Source organism: Biomphalaria glabrata, chromosome 1, assembly GCF_947242115.1.
Source record: "Biomphalaria glabrata chromosome 1, xgBioGlab47.1, whole genome shotgun sequence".
Classification (NCBI taxonomy): domain Eukaryota; kingdom Metazoa; phylum Mollusca; class Gastropoda; family Planorbidae; genus Biomphalaria; species Biomphalaria glabrata.
Window position 1 is genome coordinate 21,617,920 of NC_074711.1, and position 18,822 is coordinate 21,636,741.

At 38.2% G+C, this 18,822-nt stretch overlaps 2 protein-coding genes across 8 annotated transcripts in view; both read left to right on the forward strand.

Annotated features, from left to right (window-relative positions):
* The window catches only part of LOC106074110 (28S ribosomal protein S11, mitochondrial-like), a 320,632-nt gene that overhangs the window by 155,811 nt on the left and 145,999 nt on the right, over window positions 1–18,822 (forward strand). The window lies entirely within an intron of this gene.
* LOC106074155 (AT-rich interactive domain-containing protein 3A-like) overlaps window positions 1–18,822 on the forward strand; it is a 107,152-nt gene that overhangs the window by 63,589 nt on the left and 24,741 nt on the right. For all 7 annotated transcript variants that reach the window (XM_056028154.1, XM_056028159.1, XM_056028172.1 and 4 more), the window contains exon 4: window positions 13,140–13,323. In XM_056028154.1, coding sequence (XP_055884129.1) covers window positions 13,140–13,323 — 184 coding nt within the window. The remainder of the gene's footprint in view (window positions 1–13,139; window positions 13,324–18,822) is intronic.

Sequence of the window (18,822 nt, forward strand, 5' to 3'; positions counted from 1 at the left end):
CGGTGAAATATTTATGGCTTTTACTGAGTAGAATTAGGTCGACCTTTTATTCGGCGAAATAAGAGAATGAAAGCGTCTTAAATAAAAGGAAAATAAGAGAAGGAGAGTACCAGCACAACGATTATTCAACTTTTATCCCCCTTGGCCACGAAAACCTGCCCTCGTGTAAATGTTTTATATCAATGAAACCCGAGTAAATGGAATGAAATGAGCATGAACTAAAGAAAGTGTCATTTGTCTCTGCATCTCTGCTCCCTGCAGTTACAGCTAGCCTTAGGTCAATATTGTTACTGTCCACGCTCATCTTGCTCGGATTCTCTTATCTGATCAGCGGTCAGTTCATTTGTGAGAAGAACGTGAGGCGGAGAGGGGAAGGGGAGATGTTGTACCGCCTCGCCAAATCCTCCCCAACAGATGCAGATATAGCTAAGCTTTTATTCGCTGACCCCAGAGACGCGTGAGACTCCAAAGAGCGAGTTCTTTGAGAAAACTTTCTACATTAGAAAATCAGAATGAATAAAACTCACGAAACTTATAGTATATAATGGTACCCCAACGGAAGAGAGACAGTGTTATGTTGGCACCATTTGGAGTATCTGGTCTCACTTATTTGTTTTTCAATATAACTTTCTACTTAGCCCTGAAACATCGTTCTATCTCCACCAGATCTACATCTAATAATAGAAAAGGAGGAGTACTTTACGGTCTACTTAATGTGTTAAATAGTCTACTTAAATGACCTGTGTTTAGTGGTCTAGTAAATGACCTGTGTGTTATTGGTCTACTAAATGACCTGTGTGTTTATTGGTCTACTAAATGACCTGTGTTTATTGGTCTACTAAACGACCTGTGTTTAGTGGTCTACTAAATTACCTATGAGCTTAGTGGTCTTCTAAATGACCTATGTGTTTAGTGGTCAGCTTTTTTAATCTACTAAACTTTTACTCACAGAGTGGCTGTGTGGTGGGGGAGGATTTGAGTGGGACTGAAGTGATGCACCCGATAGACCCCCTAAAGTACTCCATTGAACAGCTCAGTTCTTTTCAACTCTTTTAGCCGTCGCTGATTGCAAATTACATTTTCTAACTTAAAGAAAGTAGAGCCCCCAGTAGAGCCGGCCTGAACTGCTAGTTCAAAGATCTAATTCCAAGCCATTCCCAGAGTGTCTTAAGTGAAAATGTTAGATGTAATTTGAGTAATTCCGTTAGAGTGACATGTCAGAGTGACATGTTAAGACGCTCCCAATGCAACATTTATACTCAACATCCTACTTTTTCTCTACTGAATCCTATACCTAGTTTATCCCTTCCCCCTTTTACTGATAAACACCAATCCATTAAAGACTTTAAATGTCAAACCCCCCCCCCCTCTAATCTATTATCATTGATAAGTGTTTTCTAATTGGGAAGGCAGCTATATCAACTGGTCCTTCAATTTAGTCTCAATTTGTGGACTCAACGAGTCGATGAGAGGAGGGGCGAATTGGTTTAGGGAAATGAGAAGCTGTAATGATGAACAGAAAGGGAGTGGGGAGGGGGGAGAGTCAAGCGTTTCAGTGTTAATGAGTTACACATATTTCAAGAAGTCGGATGCTAACTAAACTGATTATATGTTTTCAAACAGAAGTGGCCAGCTCTTTTGCCATCCCGATCGTATTGACCAGTGATCGTGTCCTGGTCATGACAAGATTTTCTATCCTGTTGGGATATGGTGGGAGAGGGAGATGCAGAGCTAATAAGATTAAAGTAGTTCCGGCGGAACTTTTTAATTCTGCTAAACGTTGGGTGTCATCTTTCAGTGACATACACATTTCTGACATACTGATGGCGACGGAGGGCTGGGGTTAGGAAACCTAAAGATGTATTTGGGAAAAGAGGGGGGTGCCACTTTGGGACAATGAACGACATAGAAGACCTCGTACTTCTGCCCGTTGTTAAGATGTACATGTCCAGGAAGATGGTGTGCCCCCAGACTCTGCTCTCCCCGTCCGTTCTTTTATTCCCAGTGTGCTCTGATTGACGTGAGTGTCAGAAAGTAGAACACTGACATCCTTCTCCATGGTTGCTTCTCCCCTGCACACAGTGCCCTCATCCCCCCCCCCCTTCCCGGCTTCCACTATTGTAATACTACCGTGATAAAAGATTGGAACATTATGCTATTGATGTTAAGAGAGGCCAGGTTCCTGTCGCGATGGTTTAGAAGTCATCTTTTATTATGAACTGCCTTCTACATAAATCTGGATCAGACGAGGAAAAAAAAAAGGCTGTGCGTGTTAAGGGAAAGAAATTGGGGGAGGGGGGGGGGTCAAACTGCTACTAATTCTGATTGTTCTAAAATTTTGATTGACACTGTAGCCCTCCCCCTGAACCCACTAATCTCCGACCATGCCGCTTCTTTTCTTTTCCCATCTAAATTTGCAGTGGTTTATAACCGCTGTGTCATAATTGTTTCTAGGGATCTGAGTGGCATTGAAATTCAAGTCTAACCAAGTCCGTTATGGAGACGCATAGAATGATTGGGGCGGGGGGGGGGGGGCAAGTATATTAGGAGGCCATAGGTCACTATGTGATGGACAATGCGAAATGAAAGAAAATTGAGGGTGAGTGACAAACGAAGACATGAAGCGGAAGAGACGAATAGGAATGACAAAATATGTTTGGCGCAAGACTGAGAGACAGATATGGGCAGAAAGAAAAGAGAGAGGGAAAGATGGGGGGGGGGGGAGAAAACGTGAAGTGGAGAGAGAAATAGAACAGAGAGAGAGAGAGAGAGAGGGAATTAGAGAGAAATGGAAAGAGTGATATAGAGATGATAATAGCCTAAATACCGAAAAAGAAAAAAAAAACAAAGGAGAGAATGAATGGCCGTGATGTAGAAAGACAATGTACATGAGAAAAAAATATAGTCCTAGAAGAAAGTAGTGCAGAACAGAAGAGCAACTAACCTATTTGGAGAGCGCAGGGATACAAGTGGCTATTAATATTTGAACTCATTCTAAATAAATAAGTACATTCTCACATTCCCCATCTGTCCTGAGAGAGTTTCATTTTGTTAGCAATAAGAAATGCAGTAGTTTCTCTTTATCTAACTCGCACGAACCATAACTCATGCCAAACTATATTTTAATTGCGCCCGGTGCACCCAGTACGCCCGCATTGGTTTGCACAAAAAAAATTAAATAAATAAAACTAATGTAAAAATTAAATTTTTTTTTTCCTATTAAAAATACTATTTCAAGCTGTGCGTTAATTGAGCTAATAGAAAAAAAAAATGGAAATCTGGATTTAAAAAAACAAACTATTTATATTCCCATCAAGCCTCCCCCCCCCTTTTTTTTTTTCACTTCCCCCCCCCTTTTCCCGCCCCAACTAAAGCACTTTAGGTTTCAAAGAACGATTAAACCTAATATGTATGGAATATTGGTAGGTAAAATAAATTTTAAAAATTAAAAAAAAAGGACTGTCAGGTTGAGAGTGGAGTGTGGTTTGATTTGTGTGTGTGTGAGGGGGAGCAACTCAGGTGGATCTTGTTTATAGGAGGGGATGTTATAAATTCCATTATTTCATTTGAAGATTATTTTTTTTATGCTTGAAAACTGCTTCAGAATAAGGGAAAAAACTTATTTAGCCATTAGGTGGGCAGAACTTTTTTTTTTTTGGTGTGTGTTGATGTCATAAATGTTTGGAACGTTCCAGAACAGGTGGCGTGTTTGTAGTTGTCATTAGTCGGAAAGAATTGGGACTTTTTTTATGCTTGCTTAATGCGTCACCGCGCCTACCAGACACGCTTTTGAACTGTACATGTATCACATAATTTCTAAATGACAAAACTTTTTTTTTAAAGCTGTTTTGAGATATTTTCATAAATATATACTTTTTTGGTGTATCCGGCGTACAGAAAAAATCACGTATGATAATTTGTATGCCGTTTTTAGCACTGCACAATCGCATTTTCTAAGCCTTTCCGTTTATAGCTCATTTTTTGTTCTTGGTTGGCAACATGGAAGTTGAAATGAGCGTCCTTGACATTGTATGGTTTATTGTGAACATCTCTTAGAGCTAATGTCAAGAACAAATATCAAACAATTTAATGAGCTGGCGCTAAAACTGTACGGTCGTTGTTTTAGGAACGGATATTTTTCTATGACCAATCAAAGGTTGAAAACATTTACTGTGTCCATGTTTGCTTCATAACCACATGGGGCATTTTCATCAATAGTTGTTGGTGTAACCAGTGAATAGGTTTGGATAAACTATGTCTTTTATAAAGCCTATACATTTGTGTGTGTGCACTTTTTAAGACTGCCAAATTATATTTCTAGGTCATTCTCAGTCCCGCTTTAGCTCATTGTAATTTTAATTTAGTTGGCAATAGTGATCTTTGCATATTACATCCTTGACATTGTTAATTTTGTCTGTTTCAAATGATCTCCAATTCTTTCTCCTTTGTTTTGTTTTTTTTAGGTTCAATTCTCATGCTGTTAAATAAATAAATGTTTATTTGGCTAAATACTAAATCTAGGTCTAGATTCTACATCGGTTTTGAAAGGACTATCGCTTTCGGAAATTTCCGAATGTAAGGCTTTATTGATTCAAGAGTCTTATAAATTAATGTTCAGGAAAATTGTAGGCCTACGTATCGTCTTCTAAGTCTAGATCTCAATGCATATCATTGGAATATTAAAAGGTGTACTAGATCTATACATTCACTTAACCAAGAGTCTTTCTCGGCGAGAAGGTGGAAGGGGGTGAGGTAAACAAATGTTTTAAAATCGAACATTATTAATTTTTAAGAGAAAAACAATCGCTCCACAAGTTGCATAAATGAAGTATTGTCTTTAAAAAAAGTATTTTTAAAGTTTTATTGTTGTATTTGTTAGTTATAGATAAATGTTTTATGTATTATCGCTTCTAAACTATTTGACCTCAGTGACGTTCAGTACCTGGAGAATTGAGTGTTGGGTGAGTGTGTGTGTGTTTCTATCACTACACTAGCAACGAGCTCATTACCTATACATTTAAATTTAGTGTTCATCTACATTTCCTTAACTAAACAAAATTTTTAATCCACAAAATGTTTTCTTTGGTCAGATGAGATGAATGTCTTAATTGTAAACATGTTCTCACACCTGCATTCCAGCCCCTTGGCTGCCACTGTAGCTAGGACTTGACGCATTGCTACGTCCCTGTGATGTCGTCCCTGTCAGCTGTAAGTTTCCTTCCTAGCTGGAATCAAAGACACTACGTTCATGACTCCATATATTCACGGAATGTTAGCATATTTATTTAATCTAGGAGATAGAAGACATTTTTTTCTAATTCTGTTTTATTGTTAATTTCATATTACTTGTACTTTTGCTTCCTCAATGTTTTGATGGACCAATCAAGAGATGCCTGAATATCAAAGAACTGAAGTGGCGGGTTATTAAAAAAAATAAACCTCAAAGAATCCTCAAAGATACTCTCACGTCTGCCGTTGTAATCCCATATTAAACTTTCCCGCCATCATTTGGAACAGATCAGCAGCAAGGGAAGTCAACGGGGTTGTCCTATTAAAGTCTATACATATATTTTGTTTTGTATTACTTTCATTGGCCAAATAGCCGAACTAGCTGTGCTCTTCACTTCAAGTGGCTATTCGAGCCCTGCAGGGGGAGAGCTCCACTTAATGCAATGTCAAACAGAAAGTCAGCAGTTCAATGCAGACCTGGACATTTCATGTTGATCCGCCACAGAGAAGGGATAACGTCTGTGATGAAGATGGTCAATATTTGCACCCCCCCCCCATTACCCCATCCACGGAGTGAATCCCTCCCCCTCCCCTCTTCTCCAAGGCGCCCCAACACCCACTTTATGCTTGATCCAGAAGATGTGTGAATCGTGCAGACATGAGGGGGAGGGATATGTACGCAAGCCATGAAGGTAGCCCCCCCTCTCCTTTAAGAGTTTGCCATTTCAACACGTGAACATTCGGGAATCATTAAGAGAGAGAATTAGTGAAATACCTGTTGATAGGACGTGATTGGAGGTACAGAGTTCAATCTCGTTTTCGTGTCGTTTCTTGGAATGTGATTCATCCCCCCCCCCACCCTTTTCTTTGTCTTTCTTTCTTTCTTCTCCTTCGCTTCTCTCCCTTTCTTTTAGCTCCACACACACTCTTTGTATAACCCTCAATTTATAATCTTTAATCTTTATTACATCCTAAATAAAACGGGGTAAAGGGGGGGGGGGAAGGATTTCATTTATTGTAATACTAAAACTAAAAAGATTGAATCTCAATGTTCAAGGCGTGTAATAGACGAGAGCGCTAATCTATGTCTCCAGGACCAACCCGGATATCTCAGGATACTTGGGATATCATGATAATCAAGATAATCAGTCTGCAGATGTCAGGTGAAAGATGAAAGAACCTTACCACCTAATTGAATTAATGGCGTTTTTTTTTAAAATGTAAAATAGCCACGCGGAGAACAGGAGACGTCTTTTGAATTTGTCATGGACATACACACACACATATATAAGCACTTCCTGATTCCTGATAAACACGTTAGCAGCTTTCATTGTATATATAATTCATACATGTTTCATGCCGTTACCTAGTTTTAGTAATAAATATTCAGATAATGACAATGAATAAATATAATACTAATATTAAACTAATGTAAATTACTTTCAAAAATAAATTTAGAAAATGTATTTGTAAACAAAATATGTATTACAAGATGTCAGGAGAAATGAGCGCGTAACCATCAATCTAAACGTGAAATGAGGCTTGATTAAGAAAAAAAAGAGACAGAATATTGAGAGATAAATTGGACATCGAGAAGGGAAGAGAGAGAGAGAGAGAGAAAAGGGAAATTGAATGAAGACAAAGAGAGTAGCGATAAATATGGAAGAGAAGAAAGAGTTGAAAGAGAATCTGCAGTATTAGATGAGAAAGGAGAGAAAGAAAAAGAGAGACAAAAATAGAGAGAGACATTAAAATAGTAAGAAAAAAGAAGAATAACGAATAAGCGTTTCACTAAAAGCCTCAGACCTAACCATAAGCTTGTTACACTAATGTACTGGCCCCGCTATTGAGAAGTTGCGTTCTTTCTTTCAACCACAGCAAAAATGTCATGGCATCGTCTTCCAGAAGTCCACTTTGATGTCACTGAATTCAATGGGTCTTCTGATGAACGTGTTCCGGGTATTGAACTCCATCAGCGCGCGTGTCAAGTAGACCTCCTCACCCCTCCCCCCCCTAAAACCTACCCCTCCGTCTGTCCCAGAAGACCATACGTCGCAGAGGTGTGAAGCAATTTGATGCGCGCGCTGAACGGGAATCCATCAGACGGTGACACACATTGGGGGTGATGTCCAGTGGATGAAAAAGAAAAGAGTCTCGGCCCTGGAACGCTACGTCTGCATGCCATTGAATGATTGCTCTTCTATACAGAGTTGTGAATTGAGCCATCGTCATATTATCATTGAGAAATCAAAGCAGCATTTATATATATACTAAATAAATTAAATATATAATTTATTTATTTCGCGGCTGCGGTGAAATGTATTTCGCAATGTGGCAAAGTTGACACAAACTTAAAACGTGTCATTTGATTTCTATGACGCTATTTTCATTTTTGTCTCAAACTTTTTGGAATTCTGAGAATTCGCACAAGTGATCAAACAGCACATCAAGGAATCACGGATCTGAACTCTGGACCGTTCCATTGACATTTCAAAGCACTACTTATTACATTCAATGCCAACCAATCAAAGCATGGCGTGATTCTAAACATTCCATCACTAAGTTGTAAGTCACTGTACATCTAAAAATCAACACTTCCATGACTACGCAATCTTTAAACACTAAACATTTTCAAGGCACTTTCCTGTAAATAAAGGGATGATACTAATATGTAAATACTTACAGATTCATTAGACAAATCATGTAGTATTAACCTTGACATATACATTTATAGTTTGGTACAAGTACACCAAAGGTCAATAATTTTTTCTTGGTCAGGGGAGGACTGGGATTTAGGAAAAGCCCAGTTAGTGGGGGTCTGCACCGAATGGCGCAGACAACAGGATGGATTAAGATAGTAGTAACACACTTTATATTATATTGTAACAATATCTTTTTCTTTCTTCTTAAGTTCACTATATACAATTTTTATACTATGTCATTAACAAGTAACATAAGGTCTTGTTACCTACAGTAAGAATTCACATAAAATGTGTACACATAAGACCAGTAAGGATATTTCCAATTTAATTAATGAAATAGAACCTTATATCCTTCTAGAATCTAGAGATATAATTAGATGGTATGATAGAGACCAAGCTGGTTTGTACCCCCAGTATACCCTGCACCAAGAAAAAAAATGCGCCCTTATACTTTAAAATGTTAAAAAATGTAAAAAAAAAAAAAAAAAAAAAAAAAAAATTCTTTTATAGATACGCTTATTATTGCATTTAGTGTAATAATATATATAAAAAAATGTCTGTTTATAGTCTGAGAATCCAAAAATGTCTGTTGATAGTCTGAGAATCCAAAAATGTCTGTTGATAGTCTGAGAGTTTTTTTTTTAAATGTCTCAGAATCTGGCAAAGAGAGCCCAATGTTTCGTGACAGGAAGTACAATGTCCAAGTCCCGGGAGATCTCACCCTTTAGCCAAAAGACATCAGAAACGATGAACTATTTTCGAGCTAGATTGAAATCTCGTAATTATTTCCCTTAGTGTAATTAAGTTTTATGGGTTAATTTAACCAGGCGAATCTCTTAGCCGACTAGGGAACCATTAAAGTGTTGAGAGAGCGCCATGTCTTGTTTAGGATAGTCACGGACAGGGAGACTAGCAGGGACGGTATTGTGTCATGTCTGCTCTAAATCATGATTGAATTCTTAGGTTATGTCCAACCATTTGCATATTGGTTAGTCAGTCAATCTTTGGGGCCCCTAGACTAGAATGTGAGATCGAGAACAGGTGTCTTGGGACGTGCGTTGATCCTCATCACCAGTTATTTTGTCTCCTTTAAAAAAAATAGAAGTAATTTACAAAAAAAAGGCTATATGTTGGTTTCTATACCGGTATGTTGAATATTTCTACTATGACTAAGCGTGTACATGTAAGCTATCAAATCTACATCTATGTGTGGGGTCTGTACTGTTCCTTAATGTATGTTTCAACAATATTGATGTCTTAGACAGCGAAAGAAAGAGAGTCAGAGACTTGCCATGAAACGCACAAAAAAACTTAAAGGAAAAGCTGGTTATACTGTAATAAGGCCATTATAAGCGCGGATAGTACTGCAATAGGGTCAATCTAAGCGGATAGTATTGTAAAAGGGCCAATCTAAGCGGGCAGTACTGTAAAAGGGCCAATCTAAGCGGGCAGTTCTGTAATAGGGCCAATCTAAGCGGGCAGTACTGCAATAGGGCGATTCTAAGCGGACAGTACTGTAATAGGGCCAACCTACTCATGCCTTGAACATAATCGGCTTTTCGAAGTGAAGATCAAACTTTTCATTCCATTCGAGATCATTGGAAATGACATTGTGCTCATCTTCTGGGTCTCGGAAAACTGCAACCTAGAAAAATAAATAAAACCAGGTGTTGACTTCAATCCACAATAGTTATTACAACTAAGCAAAGTTAAGTACCATCAACTTATTGAACAGATATTAGTGGAATCATTTTTTGGTTGTTTCATATTTCCTAGGTTAGTGACTTCCAATCATTTTCAGCCCAGGGGATGGGGGTGATAAGGGTATATACATATCCGACCAGCTTGTTACCGTCAATGGCAAGGAACAAGGAAACATTCGGACAAAAAACTTCTCCTTCCCCAAACAGAAGAGGACTGAGCATGCTATGCGCTACACAAAAACAATTATATAAAAAAAAGTCCATCCCTATCTAATGGACGCCTCACATTGGTTAGAGAAAAGTAAAACTACTGTTGGTCTTTGTGCTGACCAGATGACATCCTTAAACCTCGGTCCACTAGATCTGGTAAACCTTCATTTACCAACTGCCTCTGTGAACCACTGCATCTTATAAGAAGCACAATCTTAAGCGAAGCACGGTTGAGTTGACATTTGTCTTTCCCTTGCCGGACTGATGAGAACATCCTGAATCGCTAAGTATATTTTGGCTAGGAAGTAGGGGCCACTCTTCTTCTTCAGTTACCAGTTATCCTGAATACCTTACGAGACTCCCCGGTTTAATATACCCCCTAACCAAAAACCTACACCTACAGACACCAAACAATGTTACTTCTTGTGGAACACGTATCATCAGAACTAATTTGCGGGGGTGGTTTCATAACGTTTAGGGAGAAGGGGTTGGGAGAGGTAGCTCTCAGACATCATGGCCGCCTGGAGGATGAGTACATGTCAGAGACGTTTAACACTCGGCCCGCTCCTCACCCCCTTTCATTGTGCAACGGAAACTCGACACAAATAGTTGTAAAAGTGGCAGACGATCAAATATCAAAACACATTAAAATGTTCAGGCGTGAAACAAATATTTTTTTTAAACTTGATTTTTTTTTTTAAGTTTTGACATTTTAAGTTTTAAGAAGTTTATCTAAAAGTGCTAGAGTCATAGAGTCAGATCTAGAATCATAGTCATAGAGTCAGAGCTAGAATCATAGTCATAGAGTCAGAGCTAGAATCATAGTCAGAGCTCAAATCATAGTCATAGAGTCACAGCTAGAGTCATAGAGTCTTAGCTAGAGTTATAGAGTCAGAGCTAGAGTCATAGAGTCAGAGCCAGAGCTAGTCAGAGCTAGAGTTAGTCAAAACCAGAATTAGAGTCAGAACCAGAGTTAGATTCAAATTTAGAGTCAGAACTAGTTAGAGCTAGAGTCAATGTTAAAGTCCAAATTAACAGTAAGTTAGAGTGCGTTTTAATTAGAGTGTCAGAGCTAGAGCTAGTCAGAGTTAGGGTTAGGTCATAGATTAACACAGTGTCTTACTGAGTCAGAGTCAGAGTAAAAGTTGCTAGGCTGATGGTAAGTATGGAATGAATACAAGAGATCGAATGTACTATTCCAATTATCTTCATGTAGTTACATACACTGACGTAGCGCGAAGGCCTCTCCCTCGTACATTAGCAACGGGCCATTAAAGAATAATTCTGACTGTGTTTCTGCACCATTTACTGCCAGGTTCCAAACGTGCGTACATTATTTAAACACCGAGTCTCTAGGTATCCACTTTCTACAGGAACCCGAGTCCACGTGACACGTTCAGCGCTCACTGGACTAGGCAAAGTGGAATAGAAAACAAACAACAAACAAACAAAAAAAAAAAAAGAAAAAACTTCACCCCTCCACCCATGGTATCTCTAAACGCTCTCTCTCTCTCTCTCTGCCTCTCTCTCTCTCTCCCCCCCCCCCACCCCATCTCTCTCTCTCTCTCGCTTGTTCTCTAAATTATAACAAAAATTTGGCCAATTTCAAGAACGCCATTAGTTTGTATTTATATTTTGCAGGAAATACATTTCATAGCACACCGTTTTTCGGATTGACCCGCGACGAACCAAAAGATTGACTTGAAACAATGATAAATCAAGAAATAGACTACAAACTCTGGGTGTAGTGCAAAATAAAATGTTCAGAGAATGTTGAAACAAGCAAAAGTAAAATGGATGAAAATAAAGTAAAAAATAATGAGGAATGACCTTGGCCTATGTGTTTCTGTTGTAGAACATTAAAGTTTAAAACAATTATGTATAAGATACTGATGGTTCAACGGACTATAAGATCACACGCGGCGCAGGAATTGGACTAGAGATATCAGCTCATCTTGATTGTACATGCATTAGCATAGCATCGAGTTAGATTTAGGTCATTACCAAAAAATAAATAGAAAGACACTTTAAAAAAAAAGTCTGTAAAACACTTGGAGAAAAGGTTTCAGTTAGGATTTATTCAAGTCATTCAAATCACTAAAAGACTAAATTTGTGTTTTGTTCAATAGTGGAATAATTACAGCATCACGTCCAAGAAGAAGATGTTAGTTTGTTTTTGTTTTTTTTTAAATATATATATTTTGTGTTTCCTTTGCCAGCCAGCTTGGAGAGTATTTCGCTTGGAGAGTATTTCGCCTTTCTACCAGGGACTTCCCCCACTACCCTCCAGTCACGGAATTTGACAGGATTCCTTGCGTGGCAGAGCCGCTACTTAAATACGGCCACATACCTGGTTTTAACTTTGCACGCCTGATCCATGCAGATGGTGCTGATTAGCTGCCTCAGCTGGGTGCAGACTGCTTGTTGATAGACCGAACGACATGGCGTGAAATCACAGCCATCAATTAGAGTGATTAATTCCCAGCATAGGGGTTCACACACACACATACGCGCGTTTTGTAAGGCACACACACACACACAACATACATACTCACTCAGTCAGCCTCTCACACAAGGCACCCCACACTTCTCTCTACCTATTAAGACTAAGACTGCTTTATTGATCCATTTGGAAATTTGTTGTGATTACAAGGACTCTTGTCTCATATAAAGAAACACCCCCCGCCTCTGGCCTCTTCCATTTCCAAAACTTCCCGTAGCAAGCCCCAATAGTAGAGGTACTCGCACTGACCTAAACAGACAGCAAGGATGCAGGTATAAACATATAGAAACAAATGCACATACCTACATACGAACATAAATGGGAACACAGAAAACAAGACAAGTGAAACAATTCTGTGTCTTCAAAAACATCATCCATACTCGGATCACGTTACACATGTCTGCTCAAGCAATAGGTATAGACACAAATATAAATCTGTATCACTATTTTACCTGCCCCTCCATTTCTCTCTCTGTTCTGCATATATATAGATCTATACACATAGCCTAGAAATAACATCTTCATGAAATGTACACCAAATCTCGCAGACATTTAAAAATTTTATTTGACATTAGTGACCTTATATATATATACATACATACATATATATATATATATATATATATATATATATATATATATATATATATATATATATATATATATATATGCTTAAAAAGTAATATAAAGATCAAAATAAGTTCTAGTTATAATTCTCTTATATTTTGTAATCTGTTAAAATTACTTTTATGTTATTACTGTTTATTAAAATATGTGTATAAATTTCAACAGGTACCCCAGTTAACCGGATACCGATTATGGCCAAGCAGACTTTGGATCTGTACGAGTTATTTCGTCTGGTGGTCTCCAAGGGAGGGCTGGTGGAGGTTATCAACAAGAAGCTGTGGCGGGAGATAACCAAAGGACTCAATTTACCTTCGTCAATCACCAGTGCCGCCTTCACATTGCGAACGCAGTGAGTTGATTATTTTCATTACTCGTGGCATGCCTCGATCTATGATAGAATTACACGAAGATCTCGTGTAGTGGGAAATCTGGGCTAAAGAGAATGTGTATAATCAGATCTTTTAAAATTCCCATATAAACACAGTCCCGTCTTCTTCTACACTATACACATTTCTGATAGAGCTGAAAAAAAAAACGGGTCCATTGAACAGGTTTAGTTTGCTGAGCATATTAACAATAGGTAGCTGACTACCTGTCTGATTTGTTTTCTTATGTATTGAAATGTGTGTCATTATTTATCTCATTCTGACATCAGTGACATTGGTGAATGATGATGCTATAAAGTGTTCACTGACAGACTCTGTGTTTACACAACACTATGTCTCAACTACGTTTGGTCATACGATATATTTTCTGACAAAACATTTGCGATTACAGTTCAACCGATTCGTGTGGCTTAGTATTCAAGTTGGCTAGAGTATTTGTTTAAACAGAATTTTTAAATTTTTATACAGATTGTTCAACTTTCACTATTCATCTTTATAAAGACGCATTTGTCACTTGCATTTTAGAAATTAATAAAAAAAAAAACAAAAAAAAACCCTATTTGAAATAAAGCGCAATCATAGACCTATAGATATATTATATCTAGACAGGAGAACGGAAACAAATTCTTATCCGATAATGATCAGTTCACAGACCTATATATATATATATATTATGTACGTAACACTTTTTCAAGCTGTAAAGGAAGTCACCCTGAAACTAGGAAAATCGATGTTTTGTGTCTTAGAAAAGTAATGTTCTTTAGTTTTCAAAATTTAGAAAAAAGGCAATACCATTTTGCAGATTTTTTAATAGAATGGGCATTATTACAGGGGTGCCATAGCGTTGTTTAATGTTATGTGAAGCCATGATGACAGTGTTGATATTGGGGGCCATGGTCCGGGGCTTTGCAAAGCCTGTAGTACAGATTTTGAGTCAGTGACCACAACAATCTGTGTTGCCCTCAAATGTCCCTCGCCGAGTTGAGAGTCAATGACTTTTAAGGCTTCACAGACTGCCATGGTCTTCGCATCAAAACTGCAAACACTACCACATGGTCCAAAGATTTTGACTGTGTAAGAGCCAAGAAAGTCGATGCGCTCCCAGACTCCACGGGCTTTTTGGGACTTGTCAAATTCCACCCACTGATCAGGCTGTAAGCTTTCATCAAGCCCTGGCTATAATACAAAAAACAGAAATGGAAAAGTGGTTTGAGTGCTGGGACAAGTCCCAAAAAGCCCAAGTCTGGGAGCGCATAGCCTGCTCTTCCAGAATCTATTGATGCCGACCCATCAGTGTATGCAAAAATAGCACTGGGCTTGAAGGTATTAATGGTCTCCAGAGCTAGGATTTGAAGGTCGTTAGATGAACGGCTTTGCTTAGTGGCATTAGGGTCTACTAATTTCAAGCGTATGTCTGGGGCCGTTGTGCGACACCAAGGGGGAAGGGGATGAAAGCGTTGAATGTTTTGTCGGTTGGTGGAGAGGCCAGCTTCATCAGATAGTCTAGTGGCATGATGCATAAAAGACTGCATCTGGATACGTCTTCTGCATCTCCAACCATCCACTAGTTTTCTAGCTGGGAGGTATTCATCCAGCCTTTTATACCGCTCATAGCAGGTCAGTACTGACCTTTCCCTCCTAAGGTTTAGTGGACCTATATTAGCCATTATTTCAGCCGCATTTACTGGACTTGTCCTAAAGGTTTCACAGACAAATCTTAGTGCTTGGGACTGTATTTTATCAAGTTGTTCAAGAGCAGTCCTAGAGCCATAAATTTGCACAGGTAGGCTGTAGTCTATCTGTGATCGGTCCTAAATACGGTGATCGGAGCATGTCTGCTCGGGCTCCCCACTTCGTGGATGCCAGCTTACGCACAAGACAAAGTTTCCCTGAAGCCTTTCTTGCAACATCCTGGATGTGCTCACACATTTTTAGTTTGCGATCTAAAGTTACACCAAGGAATGTTTAAATACCAATTTATAATTCCAAAAAGCTTTGAACTATCAGAGACCTCGATATTATTTTAGGGGTTAAGAACTAATTTTAAAAAAGTTCCTGTCTGGAGGAAATCCAAAGAAGATGTCACTTTTGATGACATTGACATGTTGACAGTTTGTTGTAACTACAATTTGTCAAGAGCAATTTTTTAACAAACCTTGTCAATGCAAAGGTTAACTTTTCAATATATCGGGTTTTTATTTTCTAAGATTAGAAAAGATGACAAAATAGTTTGTTTTAAAAATACATAAATATAACATTAAAATCATAAAATGTAGGTAATTAATGTACACAATTTTTTTTTTAATCTGGAAAACCTTGGCAAGTTCTTTTGTCTAATGGTAAAATAGAGATAAAAGATGGAGTACATTTTTCCTCTACGACTTCAACTTTTTACTGAGCAGATTTGAAACAAGAATTTCGTCTGTCTTTATGATCTTCGGCAACCATCTCAACGATCCCTCCCCCTCCCCCTCTTTGAAGTTCTAATTTAGAAAATCCTGAGCTGGTAGGGAGGGAAAGAAATCTGCGTTGCATAATTTAGAATTGAAATTCGATTTCCAGTGAAGGAGAAATTCCGATGGGATTCGGTTTGATTCGAAAAGAAAATTCTCACACCATCATGTGGATCCTGGCCACGGGGATCGCGCTCCGAGAGGGTGTTGGAACGGAAACTATTCGACCCCGCTATCTGTCCGAGTATTGAATGCTGACCCCTGGCGGGACAGTCCCGTCTCTTATTGGGGCATATCGGAGGACATATTAAGCGGACATTATACAATTAGTGAGTGCTAATCCAACGGCGCGTGAGCTGGAGAGGGAGGAGGCTTTCTATCTCTTCGGAGACTTCATCTGTCACATCAGACAACTTGAATCACAGAGTGATGGCTGGTGGTGGCCCGCAGACCGTGTAACACTTTGTAGATAATCAATGATTAAATTAGGAAACTCTAATAATAATAATTTTGTGTTTTGATGTAAGTAAAATTAATTTCATAGTATTACTTTACATTTCATTTGAGAAAAATTTTAATTTCTTTAATTATCGAAAACTTTCATCTAAATCTACAATCTTTGACCATATGAGATTTGTATACCACTGTCCATGTATTTATTTAGCAATAATAAATTATATGATATAAAATCAATGCACTTTGCAGTGTTGTGGCACTGTATAGAAGTAACCACCCAATAATCTATTTTATGGTGCCTAAACAACTGTTTCAATATTTTCACAAATGATTCGCGTAGAGCGTTATTAGCTTATTCTAGGCATAAACATCTGTAATTATGAGATCACTTTGGCCCTTCACGCGAGCTTGTGTTTCTTTATTGGCCTTAGGCAAATCATATTTTTAGACATACGTATTTTTTAAATCAGTTTTTTTTTCCGTTAAAATGCTGATTAATTAAATGTTAAATATTTCTTAAAATATTTAAGTTCTAGTCATTTTCCTTTATATCAGAACTTTTTTTTTTCAATGTATAAAAGTACAATCATTTCTTTGATTTTTTTAAACAATCATTGATTGTCTTCACACCTTTTTTCTCTGCCTGTGAGACTGCGGGCATAAAACAAAATGTCTCTACTCCGGTTAAGTTTGTACTGCTTCACAGTCCAGTGACTAACGTTTGAGAAAAGCTGAATTGGGGACAGACTGGGGTATGTTTAGCTGGTAAGAGAACCTCTGAGTTGAACTGGTTACAGACTGGGGTATGTTTAGCTGGTAACAGAACCTCTGAGTTGAACTGGTTACAGACTGGGATATGTTTAGCTGGCAAGAGAAAGCTCATCATAGAAGTGAAAGAAACAGGTCCATTCAATGAAACAATTCTGCAATTTAGCAAGATGTGAGCGTATGCCTGTTTATATAACTAATGGAGTTTCGATATTTTCATATATTTCTAGTTTTTTTAACAGAACCATAGTTCTTTAAGCTAATTGATTATTGGGCAGGACAAGTTTCAGAAATACTTTCTGAAATGAAGATATTTCGTCCAAAACTTTAGCAGGACCGCAGGGAAAAGCGACGTGCAGGTTTTTGAGCCATGTACCATCGTAACCAATGTTCTGAGCAATCATGCAGTATTTGATGTTTACAAGTCTTAGAAGTCTATTAAATACAGATATCTTGAATGCAGAATTGTAGAAACTTATCCAACTGGACCACCAACAAGTTATTGAACTTTCCTCTTTTTTTTTATTTGTTTATTATTGCTGAAAACCCACTGAAGTGAGACAACTTAAAAACAAGAATTAAAAAAAAAACAAAAAAAAAAACAACTTTAGTCTTTGTTAGTAGACAGTGTAAGCTCCTGGCGTGTTTAAGCAAGCGTTACCTCCCCTAGGCGTGTGAAGCCAAGGAAAGAAGAGAGTACATCTATGCTATCTGGTTCTTATCTCCACTCAGATATTAGCTTTATCTCCATGCTATCTTGCGGTGGATAGGATTTCATAGGCGATATTAGAACACCGACTTGGTCTCTGCCACAGGGCGGAGCGTAACATAACGAACAGTCTAGGAGATTTAACAAGTGTCCGTTTAATGTAATTTTAGATGATCTAAACTGTGATTTAGTTTTCCAATTATCTGTGGTGCTACTATTACCATTTGATGATTCAAAGATATAACAAAGTCAGTCTTCATAGTACTGTATTACACATGTTATTCTTAAAATGATATATTATGTATTTGTGTATATGTATCTCTCTATCTCTATCTCTATCTCTCTATCTCTCTATCTCTCTCTCTATCTATCTATCTATCTATCTATCTATCTATCTATCTATCTATCTATCTATCTATCTATCTCTTTCTCTCTCTCTCTCTCACTATATATATATATATATTTCTAGTGAGAGAGAGAGAGAGAGAGAGAGCGAGAGAGAGAGAGAGAGTCCAGTCTCCATATATTATTAACACAAGTGAAGAAGAAAATAGACCAACAGTACGTCAGTGTTTTTCCAGAGCTCTAAGTCATCTAGACATGTCTATTACATTCTCTAGAGTCAATGAAATTAACAAGCCATAAGCTGAGCACGTGTTACACATTCAACGTTTCTTCTTTACCTCCTCAAAGTGTTTGTCTTCTTTTATCACCAAGTGACCTAGCCCCCCCCCCACACCCCCCCCCCCCCATTTCCGTCCTCCCAGACTACGTCCAACAATTGTCTATCATTTAAAAGGCCACTACACCACAATACAATTAACGGCCCGCTGCCGCGAAGACAATGCACCATTTGAATAACTTGCGGTACAAGTTATTTGATTCGTGGCTGCACCCTGAACACTTTTTGTTTCTGACGAACATTATTGATGGGGTCTTGAAGAGGTGAGGGGTATTTAGGGGCGTTCATTTGGGGGGGGGGTGATAGATGTGGAGTTTAGGTTGATAGAAGACAAGACAAAAGTTTTATAACAAAGCCAATGAATAGGAGTATGCCGACAGAATATCCAATCCAT